The following is a 24,878-nucleotide window of genomic DNA, read 5'->3' on the forward strand; positions in this document are numbered from 1 at the left end:
CCTGGCTAGCACAGGTCAGTGGCATTCACTAGCAGCACTCACAAAGGATTAATTTCCTTCATTTATGCAAAATGAAGCCAATCCCTTTTAAGACAATAATTTCTTCCACACCTATGCAAACCACAAATCTTTATACTCAAATGATTTCCCTTGGCAACAACACATTAGTAAATTTTATTTTTTTTTTAGTTTTAAATAATAAAAAAACCACTTAAAAGTTCATCACAGATTACAGGCACCCCTTCTTCTCCTCAACATGTTGAAGAGGGGAAAAAAAACCACAACAGGTTATATATAGCACTTACTGGAGGACTGTGTCTTGAAAGTCCAATGTCACTGACAGTAAATAGAAAATTTGCATTGCTTACTCCCATGTGCATTCTTTGCTGTCAGAAAATGTGCTTTATAAAGAACTCGGGAAACACCCCGGGGGAAGAGAACTGACTGTGTTATGGGATGGCTGTTCAGGAGTTTTGGCTGCAAGCAGGCCACAACTGCATGAATGAAACTGTGATGATTTTTTTTTTTTGTTTAACTTGACCACAGAAAAGCACGCTTGAAGTTTTTGACTGTGCTCTTGGAACTGAGTAATATGTTATCTATATAATGTAGTATAATTTTAACAAAGATAAACATGCCACTTCAGGGCCCTTTAAGCCCTTTTTCTTTTCCACAGAGCTGCAGTATGTATCCTATATATTTGAAATACAAATGTCTTTCTAAATGAGGGAGAAAAACCCAAGATGTATCAGTTCTCTTTCAAATTTCTGCCATAAGTCCAGGCAGTTGGAGGTAGTTGAATGCATGTTCAGCTCTAACTGAGAAGAAACCCACCCAAAGCCACCACTCCTTCATTCTTTTGGCTACCAGTCTGAAGGTCTCTGATCACTCCCACAATGCCCTAGAGCAGGCTGTACTATTTGGGCCTACAGCTGAGAAGTCTCCAGCAGACTTCATGGCCCTTTGTCTCTTCCTCTTTTTGCACAAGAGAAAGCTCTTCTTGTGGTGCAGGGGAATTTCTGGGTGGAAGGGAGAAAGCCTTGATGTTGGCAATGTCATTTGAAAAAATTAATCAAAGCAGAAGCTGAGCAGTTTGGCTGCTTCCCCTGAGCTCTGTATCAGCCTGCACCCCTGCTAAAAAATGACACATCCGCTTTGGCACCATCTCTGGGAGGAAGTACAGAGGCAGGGGGTGACAAGCACATGACTGCACATCCCCACCTAAAGCAGCATGGATGAAGGGTATGCTTATTTTCAGTTTTTAAGACACTAGGCAAGGCCCACTCAAGGTTTGTGAAGTGCAAGAATGAGGACCCAACTGGGAGGAGTGTCAGGACTGACAAGGCTGAACCCTGAGGTCATGAAAGGACTGAGCTGCCTGCCAGCAGGATTAATGGGGACAGCAGCAGCAAAGAGCTGGTGGCAGGGATGGCCAGTCCAAGCAGGGCACTTCTGGAACTAACTGCCTTTGATTTCGACTGCTGACATGAGCAGAACAAAACCAACCCTTCGAGCACAAGCTAAGATTGAATCGATGTACAAAGTCAGGGCAGGATCAAAATTCAGAGCATATCTGAATGTTTGCATAGTGGCTAGCTAACATTTTCTGGCTTGACTACAGGAATCTAAGAATAAATATGTTCATTTGCTTATAAATACCTACGACTCAAACCCCACAATTTCAAAAATGGGAGTTCAGCTTCCTTTTTCTGAGCCCCACAATGAGCAAAACCTGGCTGAACCGGCAAGCAAGGAAATGGTTAAATGAAACAGCCTTTCAGGTTTTGCAAACATGCTCCTGAATAACTTTTCCCACCCAGAACTATTATTTAGGCAGATCAGTCCTTTCTTAAGCTTCAAAAGAACCTATTAATATAGCATAACAATAGAGAAGTAGAGCTAAAAGAAAGCTTCCTGTATGTGGTTTAAACTAAGCACAAGCCATCTGCACAACCCTTAACACTACCAAAGCCTTGAGGGAATAAGGCTCAGGTGCCAAGGAAAATGGAAACACTGTACAGCCCCTGTTCAGCCAGGAAGCTTCAAAGCACAACATCGCTTTGCCTGCAAATTCTCTAGGTTGGATTGGATGCCTTTGATTGAACTTTGGTGTCACTGAACTTTGGAAACAAGAAATAAAACAATGGCAATAAAATTAGGATCTGCACTGCAAAGCAGAGGGCAGCAGAAATGCACAGCCCATCCTGACAGAACCAATTCAGTGCTGGTTGCTTCTTATGTGAGTTCTGAAGTTGCTGCCTACTCAACTGCTAGGCAAAGCTGCACAGCAGGGCAAGAATATGTTTGATATAGGCAGAACTCAGGGTAAATATGTCAACACTGATGTATTGCAAGCTTGTCTAGTGTCTTAAAACCCCCCAGAGACACACAGTCACAAAATACAGGCCCAAACCCAGGACTCTGATCTAGTTATTTTGCAAGCTCCTGAGACACAAAGCAGCCCTTTGAGCTGACTGGAAGACAGCAATTCTGAGGTTTCGAAATTTGGTTTCAATTCCACACAGGAATGAAAAGTAACACTTTTTGAATGTTTTTGCATAAACAGAATTCTGTTCAAATGTTGCAATTTGGCAAGAGATGCGAGTGCTGAATCCTCACCAGTGAAAGGACTAGTCTGGGGTATGGGAGCTCTCAAGTTCAAGTCCTACTCTGTCTCATACAGGGAAGAGCTTTTCATCTCTGATTATTCTCAATTAGGCAAAATGCAAGTTTGATTCTTACATGTGTACCAATTTCTGGGCAAGACACAAGGCAGTAAAATATGAAAAAGTCTGCCCCTCCCATAGTTCTACTTTCTGGATGAAAACTGATTCCATAAAATGGTTCATTTTCAGTGAAAAGAAGTTTCACAGACTCTGAGCAGCTGTTTGGGGGAACTGAGTTTATCTCTTTATGAATCCTCAAGTGACAATGAAATTCTGTAGTTCAGTGTCTCATGCACCTTCCTGATTTTGGTCTTTTTAGAATTAAGATGGCTTGGAAATCTTCAGCAAAACATTTTTAGATAGGAAATGTCGATTCTCAGAAACTGCTTCTGACATTCCTGTACTTTTCCCTGAAACCCCTATCCTGAGGATAAAAGTGGTCTGAAAATTGATTCAACTTTTATGTTTAAAAACTTTTGCTAATTCTATAGGCATTAATTTTTGTGCTGTGTGATGAGGGTGGGCGCCTTTTTATTGGGGGAAGGGTCTTTTTACTTAGAAAATAGTTGATCTTGATACAAAACACTTGGAAATAACCAAACTCAAATGCTGCACCTCAAACTAACCTGCATTTTTTTATCTTGACAGTTTATTGGAAACACTTTAATTTTCCATCCTCGCTGGAGATGAAGTATTTTTTTTCAACTTAATAGTTTTGTGGGGCAGGAAATAAGTTCCACCCCTCCCTAAGCTCTACGCTGAACCATCTGATGGCAGAAGACAGAGATCACTAGATTTTAAAAAGAGGGTGGACTCTATCTTGCTATCCAGTGGAAAATTAACCCTGATATTTCTTGTAGACTTTCTGAAAGTTAAATTTCTGCAGTCCGTTTCTGAATTTGACAAGAGTTTTTTTGGACTAGGTATACCCAGTCTGTCAAGGCCAGTAACTTGTGTTTGAGCTGTATGCCTTCATCTTTTAGTCTAAATGGGATATTGCCAGGGTATCCAAAACATAGTATCTGCTGAAGCAGCCTCCTGAAGAGGCACTAGTTCAGATAGCTGACAGCTCTGCCTGGCTTGCTATTGGGGTCCAAGACGGTAGAAGTGACAAGGTAAAGCCATCCTTACAGCCTGTTTCTAAAGCTGTCTTTCTAAAGCAGTGCCATCCTCGTGGCTCAGAATTTGGGCCCTAAGGATGTTTACTCAAAGGTATGGGAACGCCTTTACTCGACCTTTTGGTCATTTGCCAGCCTGGATGCTGCTCTACAGTCAACACATGGCTGGCAAACCAGACCCAGCCCTCAGAGCACTTAACGCAGGCCATTGCCCAGTGCCACCACTTACCACTTTTCCCCAGAGGTAATACGGCAAAAGTATGAACAGTTTTGGACAGTTGTGGCATACTCAATGCTGATCTTCACTGAGGTGAGTAGCTTTGCCCCTGGCACATAACTACCCATGAATGAGTGATCAGGACTCAAGACATCTCTGTTATGACTGGGGAAAATCCTCAGTTACATGACCCAGTTATATGTGTTACATGTGGGAAGAGTCACACATATGTGTCCGTCACCTGATGGGAATGGCTCCATCTTAAGTCATTGGGGTGGGAGGCAGGCAACTTGATTGCCTCTGAGTGCCTTACTTCAGTAAAAAGGCTGGGCAGCAATGAAGTAATGGATATTTTATCTATTGTAAGCAGAATTTCATTTTTCAACTGATTGCCAAGTATGCTATTCAGCACCCAGGAGGTTTAAGAAACTATAAAGCTCTAAGACAGAACAAACAGTTTCTAGCTGTTTTATTCCCTCACTGCTGGCTAGAAAGTGTAATTCCTCAGTTTGCTGGCACAGCACCCATTTGCTTAAAATCTCCCACCCCTGGATGCATTCCCTTCTTATCTCTCCCATTCTAACAGGTCACTTCATTGTGTGTACATGGCATCTCTCACACATTTTGACTTTTTCAGCTGAGCTTTCCAACCCAGCAATCTGAAAGCCGACACAGTCTAACTTTACATGATGTGAACTGTGTTTCTGTGATACATGCCTCAGCTATACAACTCAGTGTCTGCTGCTGCTTGCTGGTGGTTTTCTGGAACAAATCAATCTCTCCAGTTTCAATATGTTCCAACAGATGCCACACATTAACCACTATTTTTATTCTCAGCCTGAGTTTCACCCCTCCAACCTTTCCCAAAATATTATGTTGCCAGTGTTAGTTACAGTTTGTTTCTGTCTGTAATTATTAAAGTCTCTTCCATGACAACCTGATAAAAGGTTGGCCACATTCCCACACTTATTAAGCTCTCAAGTGATGCAAATTGTAACAAATATGCCAACCAGACTGGAAGAGCTCTGCCTAGTTTGTTTTTACACAAATCTGTAACTGAGCACTGCATGGTTATTTTCTTAGGAAGCAAATAATATAAATAATATAGAGCAAAACAAAATTTTGGCTTTTTTTGCCTTTTCCATTCTCTTTCCTTTCGATCCCACTAAGTGAATCAGACATTCAGTATTAGACAGCCTCTCCTTTGGTTACACACAGCTGCAGGCATTGGGTGGGACTCTGTGGCTGCAAATACCTAAGAGGAAACATAGAGAACAATGCCAATACATAAGCGGTAAGAGGCTCTGCGCAACGTTATGCAATGCTACTGACCTCTTTTATGGGGCAGCTGGAAGACAGTTACCTTCTGAACATGTTAGTTGGAGAACAGAAAAAGAGATTAATGAAAGCCTTTCTTAAAATCCACTTGGAAGCAGTCCAGCTGTAATCATCTGCCTTCTGCTGTTCCTTGAGCACTGGACAACTCATCACATGAGCATGTATGGCCTGGCGGCTGTTTGTGCACAGGTCCTAAGTCTGCTCTTAAGTCTGAGATCCTCCTATGTAGTCATGTAAAATCACTAATGCTTTGACTCTAGTAAGGAGAGGAAAAGGAGAGAAAGAAAGGAAAAGACAGGGGCAACATGTTAGAGACAAGCAAGAGACACCAAGTTAAGGAAATTCTAAAACATTATCCATATCTCCTGTGATCTCGGCACAGGACAAGGCACCACGCAGGCGTGCTTGCGCTGGTTCAGGCAGCAGAACAATACCAGGTCTCCCAGGTAACAACCGTACACAGTGAGCAATCACAGCACTTGACACACTGCAAATCCATAGGCTGTAATTCGTTTGGGCAAATGACTCAGCCACAATTGATTAATCAAATACTTACATTTCTTACAGTCTCAATTAGCAAAATTAGTAAACCCAATGTGAAGATGGTTAGCAGCACAACACCCTCTCCTGCTTAGACATACTTCCCCAAATAGCTTCAGTATTCTCATAAGCTCTTGCTGGCCTGTCAGTCATCTCTGTCCCTGGAGTTTTGATGCAACCATGTGGATGATTCAGACAATCATTAATAACTGTATACATTTTTGCTGCGAAAGGTTTTTCCTATCTTAGCATCAGCTAGGAATGCCCAAAATACTGATCTCATCTTGCAGCACCCGAGGAATAAACAGAAACTACCTGAACTATCCCACAGAAACCTTGGTTGCAAACTGCTTGGAGATTTCCATAGTGTGGCAAGACAGGTGAGGATGAAAAACAATCACCAGGTAATTTATTAGAATGAAATAACTCTAGAACAAATAGAGCTGGGCTACAGGTCTGCAAATCCTGCTTCCAGATTTTGAGATCTCCATATTTTTAGTTAGATTTGAACTCGATGTGCAGGATAACAACTGCATGTATAATGACAACTGTACTTAAAGGATTTATTTTCTTGTCTGCAGTCTCCAGTGCTGGGGTCACCCTTTTGCACTCTGCTGAAAGAATGTGTCAGAATGAGCCGGCCCAGCAGGAAGAAGTTGCACTGCATAGCAGGTAGGCTACAATGAATGCCTGGTCATCCCTACCCATGGAGAACGGGTCAGACATGAGGCTGGAAAGAGCACAGTCTTACTTGGTCCCTTTGGGTAAACAAGCCTTAACCTCAGTCAAATAGCTTAGGATTGTTAATAAAGAATAACTTAATTAGGCATTTGTCATGCTCACACCGGCTGATGAACAGAGGCTGGGAGATGGTGTGGCGAAGGGAAGGCTGAGGAATAAAGCTGCCCAAACACCAAGGGAGGCCTGGAACTGTGCAAACAGCTACAGACAGACCTGGTTCATCACAACAGGTCAAAACATCAGAAGGCAAAGCGAGATGCAGAAGATCCACCAGACACAACTAGACATCAGAGAGGAAAAAACCCTGGTCCTGCACTTATCTTTTCCATGACAGCAGGACCAGGCCCTGTCTGCCACTCAGCCAACTTCTAGCCAGCCAGAGTTTTTCACTCCCTGATTTTGGCTAACCTTTTCCAGTGGTTTTCCTCCTCAGCTTTGCCTTCTGCTAACACTGACATTAGACATTTGAATAAATAATAATTAAAACAGCCTGGCATTGAGTTTTGCTGTGAGCAGCAGTTTTCCACCACAAGGGTGTAAACTGCTTGCCAGTCACCAACAATTTTGTTTGGCAAAAAAAGAGAGGGATTAAAAAATAAACACAGAGTAGCCAGATTTGCAATGACTACCTGTCTTCTGTATATTACTTCTCCAAGAACTACAGATGTTGTTTGGAGTGGTTCTACACATAGTATTTTCCACCAGCTGCCCACGGCCTGATTTGAATCAGGGTCAGAAGTCCCCTGACACAGCAGAACTACAGGCATGTTTAGGCACATGTCTGACTACATCTTGCTTATTTTACAGATTGGCAGTTTAAACGGAAGTCCATTCAAGAAACAGGCATTTGATTTGGATGTAACTACTTCAAAACATTTCCAAAGCCACCCTTGGGTGAGTCGCAACATCTCCCACTACCCAAAACCTTTAGATGTTTGTGTCTAAAAATACAGTCAGGAGGTTTACCCTTCAGTCAAGACTGACACAAGCCAATAGTGCTATTAAATCAATTCTACAAGCAATAACAGCTCAGCTGTGAATCACTGGAATGTAGTGACTAACCTCTGGTGGAAATTAGAACTTGTTGCCTTACCCACAATTTTCTTTCTTACCTCAGAAATACCAGGAAGAAACTAAATCTGGTCTGTCTTAAACGTGCACCCAGGAGGAAGAAAAGCTAGAACACTGAACATTTACAGCAATAGCTTGGAAGGAAAGGCTGTGATTATCAAGTGAAAAATTACAATCTTTTTTATTGTCTCAGTCTCTGCTAATAAATGAGTACAAACACCTTTTGATTGGGCTTTTTTAGACTAGCTTTTGCCCACTCTCTAAAATGACAGGATGTGCAAAACCACTCCAAAAATTCTTGCTCTGGTATACAAGAAATGTAGAGAGAAAAAAAAAAGAGGTAAGAACAATGTACAGAATAGATCTGCATGACAGTCATTCCAAAGGCAAAATGATTGCAGGCTATTATCTAGTTGTCTGGAGGAGCCATGGACCAGCTGGCTGTGATGTTCTGCTCAAAGTTAAACACAGACAGGAAACCGCATGTCTGATACTGTAAAAATCGTTTGTCTTCCTGCCATGGCTAACCCGGCAAGCAATCCAAAGGGGCTGTTTTCGTTTAAAAGGAACACTAATCCACAACAATAAAAAAGGAATGACAAAGCCTTGACTCTACCCCCTCCCAACTGGAATTAATGCTTGTGTTTGTGAATGAACTGGAAATGTTACAAACTGAAGTTTTACATTACTTTAATTTTTATCTGTAGTTATGCGCTTACTACATGTGAATGCAGGGCACAGTTTTCATGAGTCACGTAGAGTGCTTACAGCATATGACTTAGAAGAAAAAGTTCTGCTCCGAAAAGTGAAAGGAATTAGGGTAAAAAGACTGGGTTTTAATTTATAATACAGCTCCTTTTAGGCAGCTCTGGAAGTGTGAGTGGGGGGTTGCAGAATTTATGAGAATGAAGGCACTTGGTGTTGAATTTATAGAATGTTTTTTCATAAACACACACACAGAAGACACACAGTTGTCAAGAGTGATTGTATTCAGCTACATAGCTCCAGGAGAAACAGCTATAACATGACTAATTCATAACAAATTAGCCAAAATCCACAAGGGTGTGGTTTGCTTTGTATAAAAACTCTAGACAGCTGAAATACAGTAAGATCTTTTCACTGTGAACATTTTCTTGTTAATAAAATCAAGGTAATCTGTTAGAACAAAGTCCTCGGTCTATCACCTGTGCTCACATCATTACCAGTATTTACTTCAACTCCTTTAAAGCCCACCCAAGTAAGGGTTGGTCATACAACCATGGATCAGCAGTCAGGTTGTCAGGTTTCAAATCAAGCTTAGGGAGGGGATGAGGAAGATGGGAGGAGGTGGCACCAGATATGGACAGCCTGGGTCAAGGGAAGCAAAGACTTTCTAGCTTGCCCTTGGCTAATCTGGTGTGGTTTTGCAACCTTAACTAGTCAGCCTTCTTGGAGGGCTGGGAAGCAAGAGCTAGAAGCAACTCACTTGGTTGTCTGCCTTGGTGAATCCATACACTATGTTTCCTAGGAGTGGAAACAGTGTCCCAACCCTTTGTTATCTCAGATAATGAAGACTTGATTATATCCTTTTCTGAGTAACTTACAGATGATAAGGATGGGTGCTGTGTGCCATACTCATTTAGAAGTGTGTGCACAGAAAATTCTCCACATGAAGCCTCACGCATGCCTATGAGAGACCTGACTTAGTCTCAGTAAAGGAATCATTGTGTGATCTAGCAGGTAGGAAAAAATAAAATGAGGTGGGTGTGTGCACACAAGTGCATCTATATGTGCAGCATGAGGTCCACCAGCACTGCCTACACCTGCACTGCCTTTACTGTACTTGCAGTATTTGATGTAGGCATTCATGAAGCAGAATGGGGACAGGTTATGCACTCGTGATTTGATCTATACTCAAATTTCACTGGTTTAACAGCACTCACATACAAGTCCTTGTACTGCAGTAAGCATGAGGTAGCATATCCACCAGTGAAGGAACCTTCTAGCTACTTCACGCCTACCACAGAACAAGTGCAGATGGCTAGTTACAACAGAGAAGCTGACTTGATATTCACATCCTATCAAGTTACCCAGTAGTATCTGTATATGCAGATGCCACGCTACGGCAATACAGCCTTTTAGAAGAGGTAGAACCTTAAATATGGCATTTGCCTCTTGTTTATGTTTTATAATGTAATTAGCATATGTTTCATTTTGACATGTCAACAAAACAACTCTAAACATCTCGCTTTCATCCTTCTTCCCATCAATTTCTGAGCGCAATGTCTTAAGCTGAGTATCAGACTTACTTCAAAAGGAAGATAGTCTGGTAAGAAATATCCTTGGAACACAGAAAAAAAAGGTTGAGATTTTGCAAGACTCAGAGAGACCAAAATATCTCCTGCCACTAGAAGTTTTCTTCCACAAAATGTGATTGTAAGTCGATTGGTATGACACATTTACTACCACTTGTAAGGTGCAGCCTAGGAATGCAGGGCAAATTATTAAACTTACCTGATGGAAAAATGAGCATATCATTGCATTCTTCACCTGTACAGGAACACATGAACATCAATCCCCCATCTTCCTTCTTTTCCCTCATCAAACACTGCTCTGAGCTGGAGTCATCCAATATGTGACCATAGAGTCTTTTCTGGGGATCATGGCATATTGTTTCTAATGTCACATTTTCATCATTCTGTCGCCTAAAAATGAAAAGGAGAAAACTGAAATCAAAGAAGGAATATTTTACAAAGGGACCAGACAGGACTGTGCCTGGCCAAAATTTGCCTCTTTTGAGAGCTCAAATGGGATTTCAAGAGTATCACATGTTCTTCCCTGGCTTTCCTGAATGGGATAAATTTGGCTGTGTCTGGACTCCTCACACTGGGGCATTTGTACAATGGCACAGCTATTCCTGTATCATATTACCACTAAGCTCCAATAAGTCTCTTTGAAAATCTCACCCAGAATTATTCAAGCTAATGCTCAATGAACTGCTGTGAACTTCAGAACATACTTTTGGTTTTTGTGGTCACTGTGCAGACAGTAAAAATCTGTGGGAAATTATGATAAAAACTGAATTATTTCCTCAAAATCTGGGGAATTTCTAGTGAGTTGGCCTTTTCATTTTACTTTTGAAGTCTACAGTCACCACAAATTCTGCATTGAAGGAGCTATCCTTATATAAACAAACAAACAAATCCAAACCCAACCATAGAACTGGTACAAGCCAGCATTGCCTCACTGTCAGGGCAATATTTACAGCTGATGATCTGGACCATGTTCCTGTGTTTTTTCCTGTTCCACAGATTTCACTTTCTTGATGCAAGATTCAGAGGCAAAGAACACTTTAAATACAGTTCTCAACTCATTTGGCTTTTGCACAAATTGGCATGAAAAATCCACAGTGTATCTTACATTGCATTACAGCCACTTTGTACAGCGATAATAGACACTGATCACTTACTAAAGGAGCACAGGACAAATATGGAACAGCACCCTGGACTGATTCTGCACTTCAGATGTCTACTTCCAATTACGCTGAACATCTCTTCGAGTCAATGGACACAGCTAATCCCTCAGTAAATGAATTAATTGTGTCTTTCTGTGAGTGGTCCTAACTATGTTCCTAAATTACCAGCAATGCTGCTAATACTCAGTTCTATTCCTTTTGTCCCCTTATGAACTCATTAAGAGTGGTTTTGGTTTTCTTTGTTAGGATTGGCTTACCATTTATGGAGAGGCAAAACCCCAGTTTTTATACTGGAATGCAAGTTTAGAGTCAACAAATCTAAAAAAAAGTTTACAATTCATTTTCATATACCCTTGATTTATTTGAACCTAGACATACGCTATATAAAAAGCACCACGCTTACATCAGAGTCACTATATACACAGAAGATTTTTTTTACCTTTGAGAGAAAGTATTTCTGCCTATACATGGTAAATAAGCCTCCTGTGATAGATCTACATAATCTAGTTCACTTTGAAACCTGAGAGAGGATTGTCTGTCTTCAGCAAACGTCACCACAATGCTCTCTGAGTCTCAACTCTGTTTCTACTCGAAGTGATGTGGGTGGATGCAGCTTAACAGTTTGAGAAAAAAAACCATGCCCCTTTTCCAATAACAGCATAAGCTGGAACAGAACTGCTTTAAAAGAAAAAAGTCCTCAGAACATTTCATATCAGAAATGTTGTTAGCCTCAAACAACTCTCAGTATGCTGAGCAGAAATGTGAGTTGGAAGCCAGAGAGCAAAGCCTGGCAAGGTAGCAGGGACATTCTGAATATCAGAGCAATTGAGGAAAGTACTAAGCAATGACGAACAAGGGTGTGCTCTCCTCCCCACCTGCATGAAGCAATAACTTACCATATAGCAACACAGACTTCATTATTCTTCTCACAGATAGCTGTGATGTTGCAGTTGCTCTTGCACTGATGTTGGTTTGAGCAGGTAGTTACTTTAATGTCACAAAATTTGCATAGGTTTGGCATTTGCAATCCATTTTCCTTATTTCTGTCTACAGGTGACATATTTTCAGCTTAAGGAAAAAAAAAAGAGAAAAAGCTCAGTAATGGTAGATTATCAGATTGTGTTATTGCTCATTACGAATACAATGTTCTCAGCATCAGTAAACATTCAAATTAGAAAATCTTTGGTCTTTCACAACCACCAATCTTCTTTACAACAGGGCAAGTGCCACAGTGTCAAGAACAGGTTAATCAAAGTGAATCTGAAAAGTGAAATCAGCTTCTGTTGACTTCAGAGGGAGCAAAAGTTACTTTGTTCTTTGCAGAATCAAAATTATTTCGAGTCCAGTTTGCACTGAAATAACCACTCTGCAGTCACCCATTTGCATTACTTACAGGCAGTGAGTCCGTCCCCCGTGTACAATATATTGCATCATGACCTGTGTGCCAAAGTAACTGTGGATACCATAGTGGGAATGCATGGTAGGTGGGTGACATCATTATTACATGGATCATGATGAATTTTGAAAGTTTGTCTTTACAAACCAGAGGCATAACCCACGTCTTGGCCATAATCTGACTTCTGTTCACATAGAACAACAGAGAGCTGGAACTGACTTTCAACTTAAGGCAGATGGTCTGCTAGAGATTGTGGGTGAAACTCAAACTGGAAATGCAATAGGGCATCTGTGCAGCTCACGTAATCTGCTACTGGAGTCTTCCCAGGCTAATTAAGGGACTTGAACTCAAACTAACTTGCAATGACAGTCTGTCTTGTAGAAGTCTACTTTGACCCAACAGCTACATTTCTGCACCCCGACATTGAAGAATTACTTGTTTACTCCTTCTGAGTCTTAGTACTCACTATCTGCTTCAGTGTGGTAGCAGTAAGGGAAGAGATTTTTTTCGTCCCAGTGTATGAATTTCAGGAAACATATTTTTAGTTCAAAAACTATTTTAAAAAAGCCAGTGTGACTACAAGGAACAGAAAATGCCAACATAAACTTTTTTCTAAAGCTAAAATGAATATGCAACTATGTGAAGTGGAGCAGACTATCTACAACAGTTTCAGTTTGACTCACTTTGTAATATATTTGGAAAAGTAGGCTGAACCACTTTAAAGATAAACTGGGCTTCACACAGCACAACCCTTCTCTTGTAGCTACCTGTCTGGTAAAGCTATGTTCATACTGCTCTTTGTGGCCAAATGTTGCTAGTCAAGCAATAATAGGCAACCAGGGATTTGTAATTTCCCCCTCTCTCCTCCATTAGCTGAGAAATCAATTTTTTGCTTCTAGAACTTCACTATTTACTACCATTACAATATTTTATTACAGGAATTAAATACACGTGCTTTTTCCAGAAGGAAATAAAAAGGCCTCTTGGTAACATTTTCAATGGATTTCTGAGCCATTGTAAGGGATTGAGAGAAAAGTCTTTCCTCTTTATCTAAATCACAAATCCTTCTCATCATTAGCATGCTTTGGTACTGACCTAAGGTCTCTGATCTTACTGCCATTGTAATCAGTGGCAAAACTCCCTATGATTTTAATGGTACAGAAGAAGCTCCTACACAGAGGGGAGGGTTATGAGGAGCTCACTGGGAGCACTTGGGTGGAGAATGCTGGCAGTAACTTAGAGGCTGGCTGAATTTCAAGCCCCAGGCAAACTTTTCTTGTTCTTAATTATTTGTGTTGCAACAACTCCCTGAAGACAGGCAGAAGAACAAAGCCTCATTGAAGTAGGTGTGGTAGGAACTCAAAAGGTCCTGAATCTAGTGTTCTATAAAATATGTGTTAATATAATCATCATTTTGGCAAATTATTCCTTTTATCTGGATGGTACCTACTATTTATTACATGTTGAAGATAAAGTAATAACTGTATTGATTTCTCTAGGTTCCAGTAATGTTAAAAACAATCTGATAACAAGTGACTGCACCTCTTACTGTGTCTCTTACCCAGTAAGAGACAATCTACAGCCCTCAAAGCCTGGATGAACGGTACAGACAAATATCAAGGGAGAGATGAAGTGACTCACCCAAGCTCACACAGGAAACCTGTGTGTGGCAGGGTGCCAAGCGGCTCACAAATGAGCGCAGGGGAAGGACTTCTGCTGCTCAAACTGCAAAGAATTTTAGCTGCATCTACACTGCTTTCACCTCTGAGCCACAGACTCGAGTCAGTCTTCTCTAGTGCTGGCAGTGCTGGAGACAAAAGTCACGTGAAGGCAAGACCCTAAGTAAACCGGTTCAAGCACATGATGTTTGTTGAGAGGCAGGGCTCATTCCTGTGCTGTCCCCAGCTATTCCAGGTTCTGCCAAGACTCACCCACTGGAACAAACATATGAAAATATGTCTGGACCTCTTCCAAGGAGGGATATCCAAACCAAGCAACTTGATTAAAAAAGAAAAAAAACCTCTCAACTATCTGAAATGCAGCAATTCAATGCAAGGTCACAAACCTTACGTTTTTCAGTTACGGTGGTCAGCCTTAATTCAATTACTAGCAAAGGCTGTGTAGTTAGGCCCAACTAATTTCTGAACAGGTTAAATTAATGGCAAAATCTAATGGGGTTTTAGGACTTCCAGAACTGATTACACTTGAATTTTCTTCCAAAAACTCTTGTCATAGAGGCTGACAGTGCAGTCCCTCTCTATTCATTCCTCTGGCAGTTCGAGGTACCGGATTAACTGTTCAGGTGGGCAAACCTTCTTCCATGCTTCAGTATCTGATCTGAAGTGAGACTGCAGTTTACTCTTCCTAATACTGTTACATTCTTCTAGCAGGTGTTGGTGTATTGTTCGTTAATACAGTCTGGCCTTACCCACCCTGATAACCCATCTAGTTCCAAACTAAACGGGTTAAGGTCAAGTTTGATTTCTCCCTATGAGACTGATGCTGAAATCAACCTCTGCAAATGGCCCGAGATTAAATCTGTAGTCAGATGTGGCCTCAACCTCACTCTCTTCTGATCACGGCCTGCTATTACTGAGACTTAGCCTGCTAGGTTCTGAGGACTTAGGAATCCAGGAAAGACTGGTCTTCTTCCAAGTCATATTAGCTCAGACCTGTCTCTAATCCACAAAACCCTGCCTGGAGAACAACAAGTTGGTAGGGCTCTTCCCTAGGGAAGTGTATTCACTCATATTCTGAAGGGGCCAGAAGCAGTGAGTGGTTCATAATCAGCAAGATTGCTCCTCTTCTTGTAGTCACTTGAATGTCCATCTCTAAAAGTGCTTGACTATCCTGTTGCACAATTCATACCACATGAGCCAGCTCCTCAAGATTTTCTCCTGTTCATACAACTGAAGTTACCTGAACACTGTGGACAGAAGCAACCTTTCACTTTGCATGAGAAAAAAAATGTGGATATAATGAGAAAGTCAACGGAGAAAACACAGATTTGCATATCTGAAGGAAGTCATCTTAAAATGTGCACTTGTCTCCTAAAATTGCCATCTACTGTCTAATGTTAGTTTTCTTATTCTGACTTCTACAGGAAGCCCAATTCTAGCTTTTTTTTGCTTGCTTGTCCGTGGGCTGCAAATAAAAGACTGTGTTTTTTTGGCTATGAAACTTACAACTAACTTTCAGTCACTGTGGTTAAAATGCATGGAACCTGCAAGCCAACATGTGGGCTGGATATTATGCAAAGGACACTGGAGCAGCCATATAGGAAATATCAACACCATGGATTCTAGTGCAGCCGGGCTTGCAGGACAACATTTTTACTCTATGGTTCACATATTTTTTATGGTTTCTTGGGACAATAAACAATATGCCTCACCCAAAGTCTACTGACTGTCTTCGAAGTTGTTTGCTTTGTGTCTGTTTTTTGTAGATGTGTAACTTTCATTGAGGCCTCAGGCTCTAGTTTACATTCCTCTGATTTTTAGTACCATTACAGAACTCTCAAAAGTCAATAACATCTAAATAAACCCCAAACCAACATGCTGTCTTTTTTTGAGAATATCCACACTGGAAAACTCTATGTCTTAGGATACATTTCAGAAACAGCAGCCAATTTCTCTTACTCCTATCTTGTTAGTGCATTTCTCTTTTCTTACCCAGTGCCTCTGGCACATGTATACATACAAAATAGCACTGCTGAGCAGATAGATCTCATCTCTTTAAAAAAAAAATGCTGAGGGAGATGTTGCAATGGGAAATCAGCTACTCAGGCTCTGGGAAAGAATTCCACCTGATGGGATGAAGCTTGAATTTAAGACTTCACTACATCATGGAAATCTGGAAGGAGAAGGATGCCTTTATCAAAAAGCCTTGGCAGAGATTGTCCTTGTGCTCCCAAAGAGCACAGCTCCACAACATCATGTCCCTGTGGCTGGACAGCATAGCAGCTATGAGAATGTCCAAGCTGTATTACCTGCTCATCCAACAGAAAGACAGCAGGTTTTGCAAGAAGAGTATGAAAGACAGTATTTTTTTCTATTTTCCCTACCACCCTCAATACAAAATCTATAACCTCAGCAGAACTTTGATAGTGATGGGGACACTGCCAGCATCATGAATGTGGAGACAGGATGATTCAAAATCACATTTTTTGCCTTACAGATATTGTTGAATCAACCGCGTGAGGGAAGGAATCAAGGAAAATAAGGGATCTGAGCTTTGCATTTAAGACCTGGATATATCCAGATGGTTACCCTTAATTATACTGATTATGTTCAGTGCAGTAATACAAGAAAGAAAAGATGGAACCATAGTCAACCCTTAAAATTCAAAAATAATGAGTTACAAAGCCTAGCCAGAGAGATCATGAAAATAAAAGAAGGAAACAAAACAAAACCAAACCCAACCAAAACCCACCTGCTGGGTTCTCCTTTCTTTGCCATTGCTGCCTTAACTCTTAGAGTGCGTTTGAGTCATGTTTTGAAACATGCCACAAGCAGGAGGGTTGGAATTACTGTCTAACTTACAAAATGAAAAGATAAAAAGAAAATAAATCACTGGAATCCGTGAGGAATCTTCAATAAACATGTCAGCTAACACATGACTGTTCACAAAAGAACAGGAACTGGCAACACCGCAGATCACCTAGTAACTCCCATGGCAACACCTTCAGAGGTAACCCTATGAAATATGTATTTTCAATTTTTCAGTTACTGCTGCCAATTCTGAGCTTTATGCTGTCATGAGTTGAAATGGAGTGTCATTCTGTGACACATACTCCCATATTCACTGTGTGAGTATGAACCTGCATAGTTCATACTGCCTTGGACCCTGCTTTGGGCTGCAGTCCTTTATCTCAAATATGATTTACCCCCAGTAGGGTTACCATGGGCACAGGACTTTTGTGACTGTCTCTATTAAGATTAACAACGATTATCAAGAGTGCTGAGAGAGTCTCTGTAAAGCCAAACGTGAGCAAACTTTTAAGTACAGCTAAAATATGTTACAGGAAAACAGGTTGCATAAATGTTTAGCTCACCAGATATTTAACTGTCCCTGTGGCAGGACGCCAGAAAATCACATTCCTACACGTTCTTTTGCAGAATTTCTCTGCCTTGACCTGTATCATATATAGTCACAGATCACTGACATCACCCTGGTCTGCCCCTAGCAATGTACTCCCTGCTTTCCCTTGGAAGGTGTTTCACCTCTTAGGTTTCCTTTTGATCTTCAGCCTTCCAGCCTAGCACAACAGCTGCCTAGTCGGTGCTTTTTTACATGCCTTTAAGTGTTATCAATTGCACTTCTGTTTGCAAAGTGCTTGGGACTTCTGTGCTTCTTCCCTGCCTGACCAAGCCGCATCAGGGCTCTGCAAAGGATAAAGACCAAAATAACTTCTTTTTCATGAACATGCTTCTTTGTGCAGTACTTGGAGAGATTTACGTCATGGCTTCTCCCTATCATGTAATGGCTTGTGCCTGTCATATGAAAAAAATGCAAGTCACACCTATTATATGGCAACAATGCAACTGTTAACGGAACAAGACACATATATAGCCCTGCAACCCACCCTACCACAAAGCAGCTACTGTAAGATGGGGGAAAGAATGGTCTGGCAGGGCTCATGGGCCTTCATGTAGTCTATGTGGGCTAGAACCTGCTCTTCAGCCATACCCAAGAAGTCTGCTAGGAAAGAAGAGGGCAAACTAGGTAAGCCATTTTGACAAGGTAGACCTAGCCAGTAGTTTGGCCACCCCCAGCTGAAGGAAGGCCCAAGCAGAAGAACCATTTCACAGCAGTTTCATAGCAGTGAAACACTGATGAACTGCTTTGAAATCTGGGAAACTGCTATTTCCTATTTACTGGCAGGCGAGGAACGGAGGAAGGTACGTGCAGAGGGAAAAGACAAAAGGAAAAGGAGCAGGAGTTAGAAAACTTTGTTTAACTCGTCTCTGCAGTGGAAGCGCCTGGCTTTTAACAGCAAGTGGAACTGATGAAACTTTGCTTTAGGGATTGCTGCAGGCGCTGACACAGAAACAAAATCAAATTTGGCAGGAGCTGGGAGGAGGGACACAACCAGAAAAAATAAGGGAGGGAACAGCATACTAAGCTGGAGATCTTGAAGATCGAAAAATCATTCTTGTATTTAAAGCATTAAAATAACACTATTTTTATCCACCGTTTCCAAAATGAGCTAGCATTGACAGTTTTAATCATGGGCTGGGCTTTTCTCCCCGGTCCAGGGCACGGCAGTGAACTGCCTCAAACATGCTTAAGAATGGACCTCATTGCTGTGACTCCTGACATTAGTGTAGGTATGAGGAGACTCTCTTAGAGATCAGCAGTTACAATTCTGAACTGAACACATTCTGAAAACAGGGAATAAAAATAACATTGTGATGCTTCAAATAATGAGATGGATTTTACCTGTAGAATTTTACCTGTGCTCTCTTTCACATTTTCTGGCCACTGCTTAGCACTCCGTGGTAGGTGGAACAAAAGAATACTGTCTCCAGGCAAAAATGCTGAAAAAAAATCTAAATGATGGCTTCCCATAGGGCACTCAAAGGGACATTTCATCTTCTCCTGGACTTTAACCTACAGCCTCCTTAATGCAGCTGGTAAACAGCACACAGCACTGGAGAACCATATGCGATATAACATGAAAATCAATTTATTCAACTATAACTACAGTGTCTAGTTTTTTTCTGCATAATGCATTAAGTTTGGAATTTACTGGAAGCTGTCTTTGGTGGTTAACTCCTGTGACTTCAGACACACAGTGAGTATCGAGTGCAGCAATGTTCATCTGGCTCACAAGATTAGGAAAAACAGCTTTCCTGCTTTGTTGGAATAAGCATGATTCATGGTTCAGAACTGACATTGGCACAGCTAACTCTGACCTGCTCATTAAAAAGTGTATTCTGCAACTTCACCTCCTTTTGTATTGCCTGCCCACTGAATAACCACTTCAGCTTTGTACAAATATTATTTTTCCAACATACATGCTTTGAAAATAGACAGCAGTCATTCAAGCATTATACAGTTATTTCTGGGATACAGAAGTAAGCAAAGATTTTTTCATGACAGAAGACTCTTAGTGGCAAAATCCCCAACCATTAAAACATACACAATTATGAACAATTCTGACTTGATAAAACACAAATATGCCTTCACTCTCAGCTACAGAGCCTCACCAGAACAAAACCATACAATTGAATCTTCTAAGTAGGTTGAATGGAGTTTCTGAACCCATCATACCCTTCCATTCAGCTAGTTAAGAAAGCCTGTTTATAGAAACATGCTTCTCTCCCCTCCTGCCCCCTCAACAGTCACACCACCACCACCAACCTACTTCAAAATATGACAGGGCTCTTCATTCTTCATAATGGCATTGGGGCAGGTGAATCATTTGTCCTGAAAGAGACACATGCTCTCTCCAAAAGCTCAGTTTATATTTCTTCCCTTTATCTTTCTTACTACAAGAGAAATAAGGAATCTCTACCTTCAACAGTCATTTGACCCTACTTTCAAGGGCCTATTTATTAAACTCTCAGTTTCCAACAGGGAAATTCAGGAATCCACCCAGTACAGGTAGAACAGTACTTTAGAACATTTGCTAATGATGTTATGGTCAAGCTATTCCTATTAGTCATGATGCATTCCATAGACACACATCCTGGCTCTTCAGTTTATGAGCAAGGCTACTGAATGTGCTCAGTGACCACATACACACTGAAAAATCCATGAGATCATAAAAAAATTAAACATATTCTTAATGTACCAATGCTGCTTACCTAACGGCATCCCTTTGTTACTTACTAGCAGTCCTAAGTGTCTGTTTTGTGATATCTGCTTAAGGCAAAGACAAATCTTGTCTGCTTTTTTAGGAGCATCCTCATTGGACAGGCCGCAGGTGGGAGGAAGGCAGAGAAGTTTTAAAGACTATGTCACAGGGTAAGTGGCTGCATCTTCTGCTAATCGTGTGGGCAGCAGAACACATTAGGATCCATGGCAGGGGCAAAGAGGTTCACTCCAAAGCATTACAAGCTTTCTGCTGCACTGCGTTGCCAAACCCTGCCATCCTTCTCACGGGGAACTGCAGTTGTAGTACCTGTGATGGACAGAGTAGGTGGGCACATGTGTACAGTTCCTACTTCTCCTTTACACAGCCACCTGTTGTGCCAGATCATGGCTGCGACGCCGGAGCGGGCAGCCACAGGGCCACTGTGCAGATGGAGCCCTGCCCTCAGCTCCCACAGACCACTGCACAACCAAAGCCACACAAAAATCAAAAATAGTAACATAACTTCCATAGCCAAACACTCACAAATGACACTCCTTCAGGGCTTTGCTCATATTTAGTATACAGTCTTGTCATGCTTAACTTTCTGAACAGCTTCAAATAACTAAGTGCTGGCCTGGTATACACACACCACCACATGAGTTTAGCCGATTAAATTAAAGGGGTGGAGATTTTACAGTTTTGCATGTGGATCTTCAAATCCTTTTAAAGCTGATTTGCCTCAGTATAGGTTATATTTGGAACAAGTATAGCCAGTTTCAGAATTGAGATTTACTGCACACAAAGTTGTTGTGGTTTAATCAATTACTTTTAAATCCACTATAAGCTCAAGAGGTGTGAATTCTGTACGTAGAAAAAACTTTCATGTTACCTGGCTATCTACCTGTAGCATTTTCAACAGGAATGAAGGCTAGATAGATGGCAGAAAATAATCTTTTCCAAATGTAAAATGGTAATGATTTAAAGACTGATCTCTGTGCTGGCAGCATGCAGCAACTCTGGTGGCAAAAAGCCAGATCTTTCTCCTGAAACTGCAGTTAACTCTGGCTAAAGTTAACTCTTTCTACAGTTAAGCTCTTGCTAAACGTATCTCCACTGGAATCCAGCGTATTCAAAAAAGCAGACTAAGATAACGAAAATGTAGAGGAAACTGTGTAAATAATACCTAAAACCAGCTGTTGTGCCTTACGAAGAGTAAATACAGACGAGCAGATGTTTATTAATACTGTTCGTGCACTCAGGAGACTGGCAAGCACTTGCAAACCCTTTCTGGTCTCACAAAAGAACCTCCAGGAAAGGTCACGAAATATGTTAGTTTGGGGGGAGATTTTTGCTTGCCTTTTAAAGTAGTGGAAATGAAGCACAGATATTAAGACTGTGACAAATCACACAAAACAGGAAATTCAAAGTTATGTCTGACTCCCTCAGGTTCCCTTTGATAGAGCTAGGTTGCTTGGTGAATCAGAAGTATCACTGCTGTATTTCATGCTTTTATTTTTCATTTTATTTGCTTTAGTAATATCGCCTTAAAATTACTGACACACTTTCCTGACAGGTTTTGGAACCATAATGCCATACTCATCTTCCCGTGCCACATGTAGCTCTCCAGAGCCCTCAGCGGATCCCTCCTTTGGGGAGGCCACTGCAGAGACTCCTTTTCTGACATCTTATTTTTAATGTTGTTCCTTTTTGATGCAAGGAAACACATATTTTGAGAACAGCAACTGTCTGCCTTATGGAGAAGTCCTCAGGCCAATTTAAGAAAAATGACTAATTTGTTTCTTAAGCATTGTGAACACAAAAGATCTTCCCTTTTTCTTTTCTCTCTAGGGAGGTTATACCGAAAATATCTGCACAAACAGTTTCAGTTTGGAAAAAAACAGCAGTCCTGCTCCCCTGCTCTGGTTAACTGTTCACATCCTTCATTGCACTTTCTCCTCTCTCGCAGGGGAATCAGACTGCACCTTACCACACCTCCCTTCCCCTCCAAAAGGCCAGTTTGACCCAGAACAGTTCTTCAGTCTAGACAACAGACTACACAAACACAATAAAGAATGTGGTATGAGGAGCGAGAACCCACGGCTAAGGTAATGCAAAACTCTGCATTTCAACAGCAGCACCACTGCTGAGGGCAGAGAAAAGTCTCTGTGGATCCATGGCTGAAGTTCTTTCTGGGGCAAGGTCAGGCTCCCCACCACACCAGGGACATGGGGGACCTGCTGTCTGCTGCTCCCTCCAACCTGAGCGCAGTCTGCTTTCAAATGCCACTTGCCCTGAGACAGGAGATGTCACAGCCCTTCCAGGAGAGGAAAGAAGGGCTCTGCAGTTACTCTTTTCTGCCAGGCATCATCACTGCAAGGGTCTTGTCTAGGACTCATCTGCACGGGTTATGTCACTTTGGGGAGCACTCCAAGGACTGATGTTTCTCCTCAGAAATATTTGCTGAGGCAGCTCGGGACAGGCCCCATAGCTGTTTAAATCCACTATGAAAGCAGAAAGGAGGTTATTTTCACTCTTAAGTGTAGAAAAAGTACTTTTGGTATCTCACATCAGTTAACAACATTTATGGGAGACATCTGAGAAAACATGTATTACTCTCTGTGACTGTGTCCTCAGCCATACACAGACCTACCAGACACCTCCTTTTCATAGGACTCTTGCAGAATCAAAGCAGTCTTGGCTTTAGAATACACTTTTTTTCAAGAGAAAGGGCTATATAGATGGGACAGATAGCACTGTGAAGCACAGATATCCTCTGTCTGAAGTGAAACATCTGATTTTGCTGCAGATCTGTAATATGAACTCAAAACTAAAATTCAGCCAGTCACCTCAATTCTGCTTTGTTTCATGGGAAAAGTCTGATGAATATTTACCTGAAACTACCATTAGTCTGGGAAAATGCTTTGTAAACCCAGACAAAAGTAAGACCTGAGTTTCACCTGTTGCTCTGAAACCTTTGCTGAACTTTAATTCCCACCTCTGATTTCAAAGCGCCTAATTCTGACCGCACTTCCTTTCTCTAAACTGGAAGTAAGATCCTGTGGACCAAGGAACAAAACTTTAGTCAAGCCAAGACAAACCTAAATAGTGGATTTGAGATTGAAAATAAAAATAAATCAAAAGCAGTCTCAAAATGTAAGACAGTAATTGGAATGGGCTGCATCTGTTCAAATATCGGTTTAAGTGTCACATTAGCAAGCAGGAAATACTTCATAATTATGAAGCACAAGGGGCACAAATAGCGTAAGTAAGACATAAAAAGATTTTTAGGTACAATGACATGGTTTGGAGTACCTAAATTGCAGTTCTGCTGTTCAGTGTTCTATTTTTACCTAGGTAGAGGAAATCAAACTAGAATTCCTCAATGTTTTTCCATGCACAACTCCATATTGGGCTTCTATACCCGCCCTTCACAAGTGCACCTTTTGTATCAACTGCTGGAGCATGTTCAGGTCATGAGTTAGGGGGTGCTTTGTGCCTCTGACCAGGACCTGCACATTCTTTAAGCATGATCTCAGCAACCTATACAGTGACTGAGCAAACTGGCTTCAGCCACAGCTCTTAAGTCCACCTTAAACAAGGATGTGCCCGGCATGGGGAAAGTCTCTATCTTGTATAACAGAAAACTGTAATGCGTGTATGCCGGTTGCTACTGAACTATACCAGAATTTCTGTGGTATTTTATAACACACCAGTTAAGTATTGGGAGAAGCTGTGTGCAGACAAAGACTCACAGCTGCCCATTCAAAGTGGGCATTTAAATGGATTAACCAGACAACTGTGCTTTCAAACTTGCAATCGTTACACAGTTACATGATTCAGAGGGATTTATAAATATTTGTTTTTCCAGCTAAAAGGAGGGTATTAGTGGAATTTTTTAAGTGCATTCACTGCCACTGTGCCTCCTTCCCAGCCATAAACAAACAAACAAGGAAACAACACAAAAACAAAGATGTGTTTAGGGTGCAAAACTTACAGTCACAATTTAAAGCTTGGGGATTTAGGTTTAAGCTTAATATGAAAAGACAAATTCCTAATGTAAGGAGCATAGAAGAGCTAATTTTGCTTAGCTTTTTGAAGACCTCTGAACTTGAGGAGTATTTGAGAAATCTGGAATTTAAGTTAATGCACATCCCCTGACCAAAGGATGTTCCTACTATGGTACTAGTTTACAATATAATCTACAGATTATAAAACAGAATTCTGTGCAATTTCTTTCTCTAGACCTGAATATAACCCATCCTTCCTAGTTTATTTGAAAAACTGTTTCCAAAGAAGAAGTCTCATTTAACAAGTCCACATACTTAACACACACACACACACACACACACACACACACACACACACACACACACACACACACAGAGGCTTCTCTGTCAGTCACTGATGGGCAAAGATGTTTATGCGGAAGCTCAGTTCAGAGCTCTTTTTTACTGTGAGAAACCATTTTCCTCCAGGAGAATAATGTTTATGAACCATTCTTTCCCCACACAGCAAGTTTTGAATGACAGATTCAGG

At 41.2% G+C, this 24,878-nt stretch overlaps 1 protein-coding gene across 4 annotated transcripts in view; it reads right to left on the reverse strand.

Annotated features, from left to right (window-relative positions):
- The window catches only part of TGFBR2 (transforming growth factor beta receptor 2), a 66,222-nt gene that overhangs the window by 20,281 nt on the left and 21,063 nt on the right, over positions 1–24,878 (reverse strand). For 2 of the 4 annotated variants that reach the window (XM_082044131.1, XM_082044128.1), the window contains exons 2-3: positions 12,042–12,213; positions 10,185–10,375 (exon numbers count right to left, since the gene is read on the reverse strand). In XM_082044131.1, the coding sequence (XP_081900257.1) occupies positions 10,185–10,375; positions 12,042–12,205 (355 nt within the window). In that variant the 5' untranslated portion in view covers positions 12,206–12,213. Of the gene's footprint in view, positions 1–10,184; positions 10,376–12,041; positions 12,214–18,982; positions 19,004–19,910; positions 20,024–24,878 lie in introns of those variants that run through there. The other 2 variants (XM_082044129.1, XM_082044130.1) reach the window with 2 other exon arrangements.

The sequence above is a fragment of the Streptopelia decaocto genome, assembly GCF_964273445.1.
Source record: "Streptopelia decaocto genome assembly, chromosome: 2".
Taxonomy (NCBI): Eukaryota; Metazoa; Chordata; class Aves; order Columbiformes; family Columbidae; genus Streptopelia; species Streptopelia decaocto.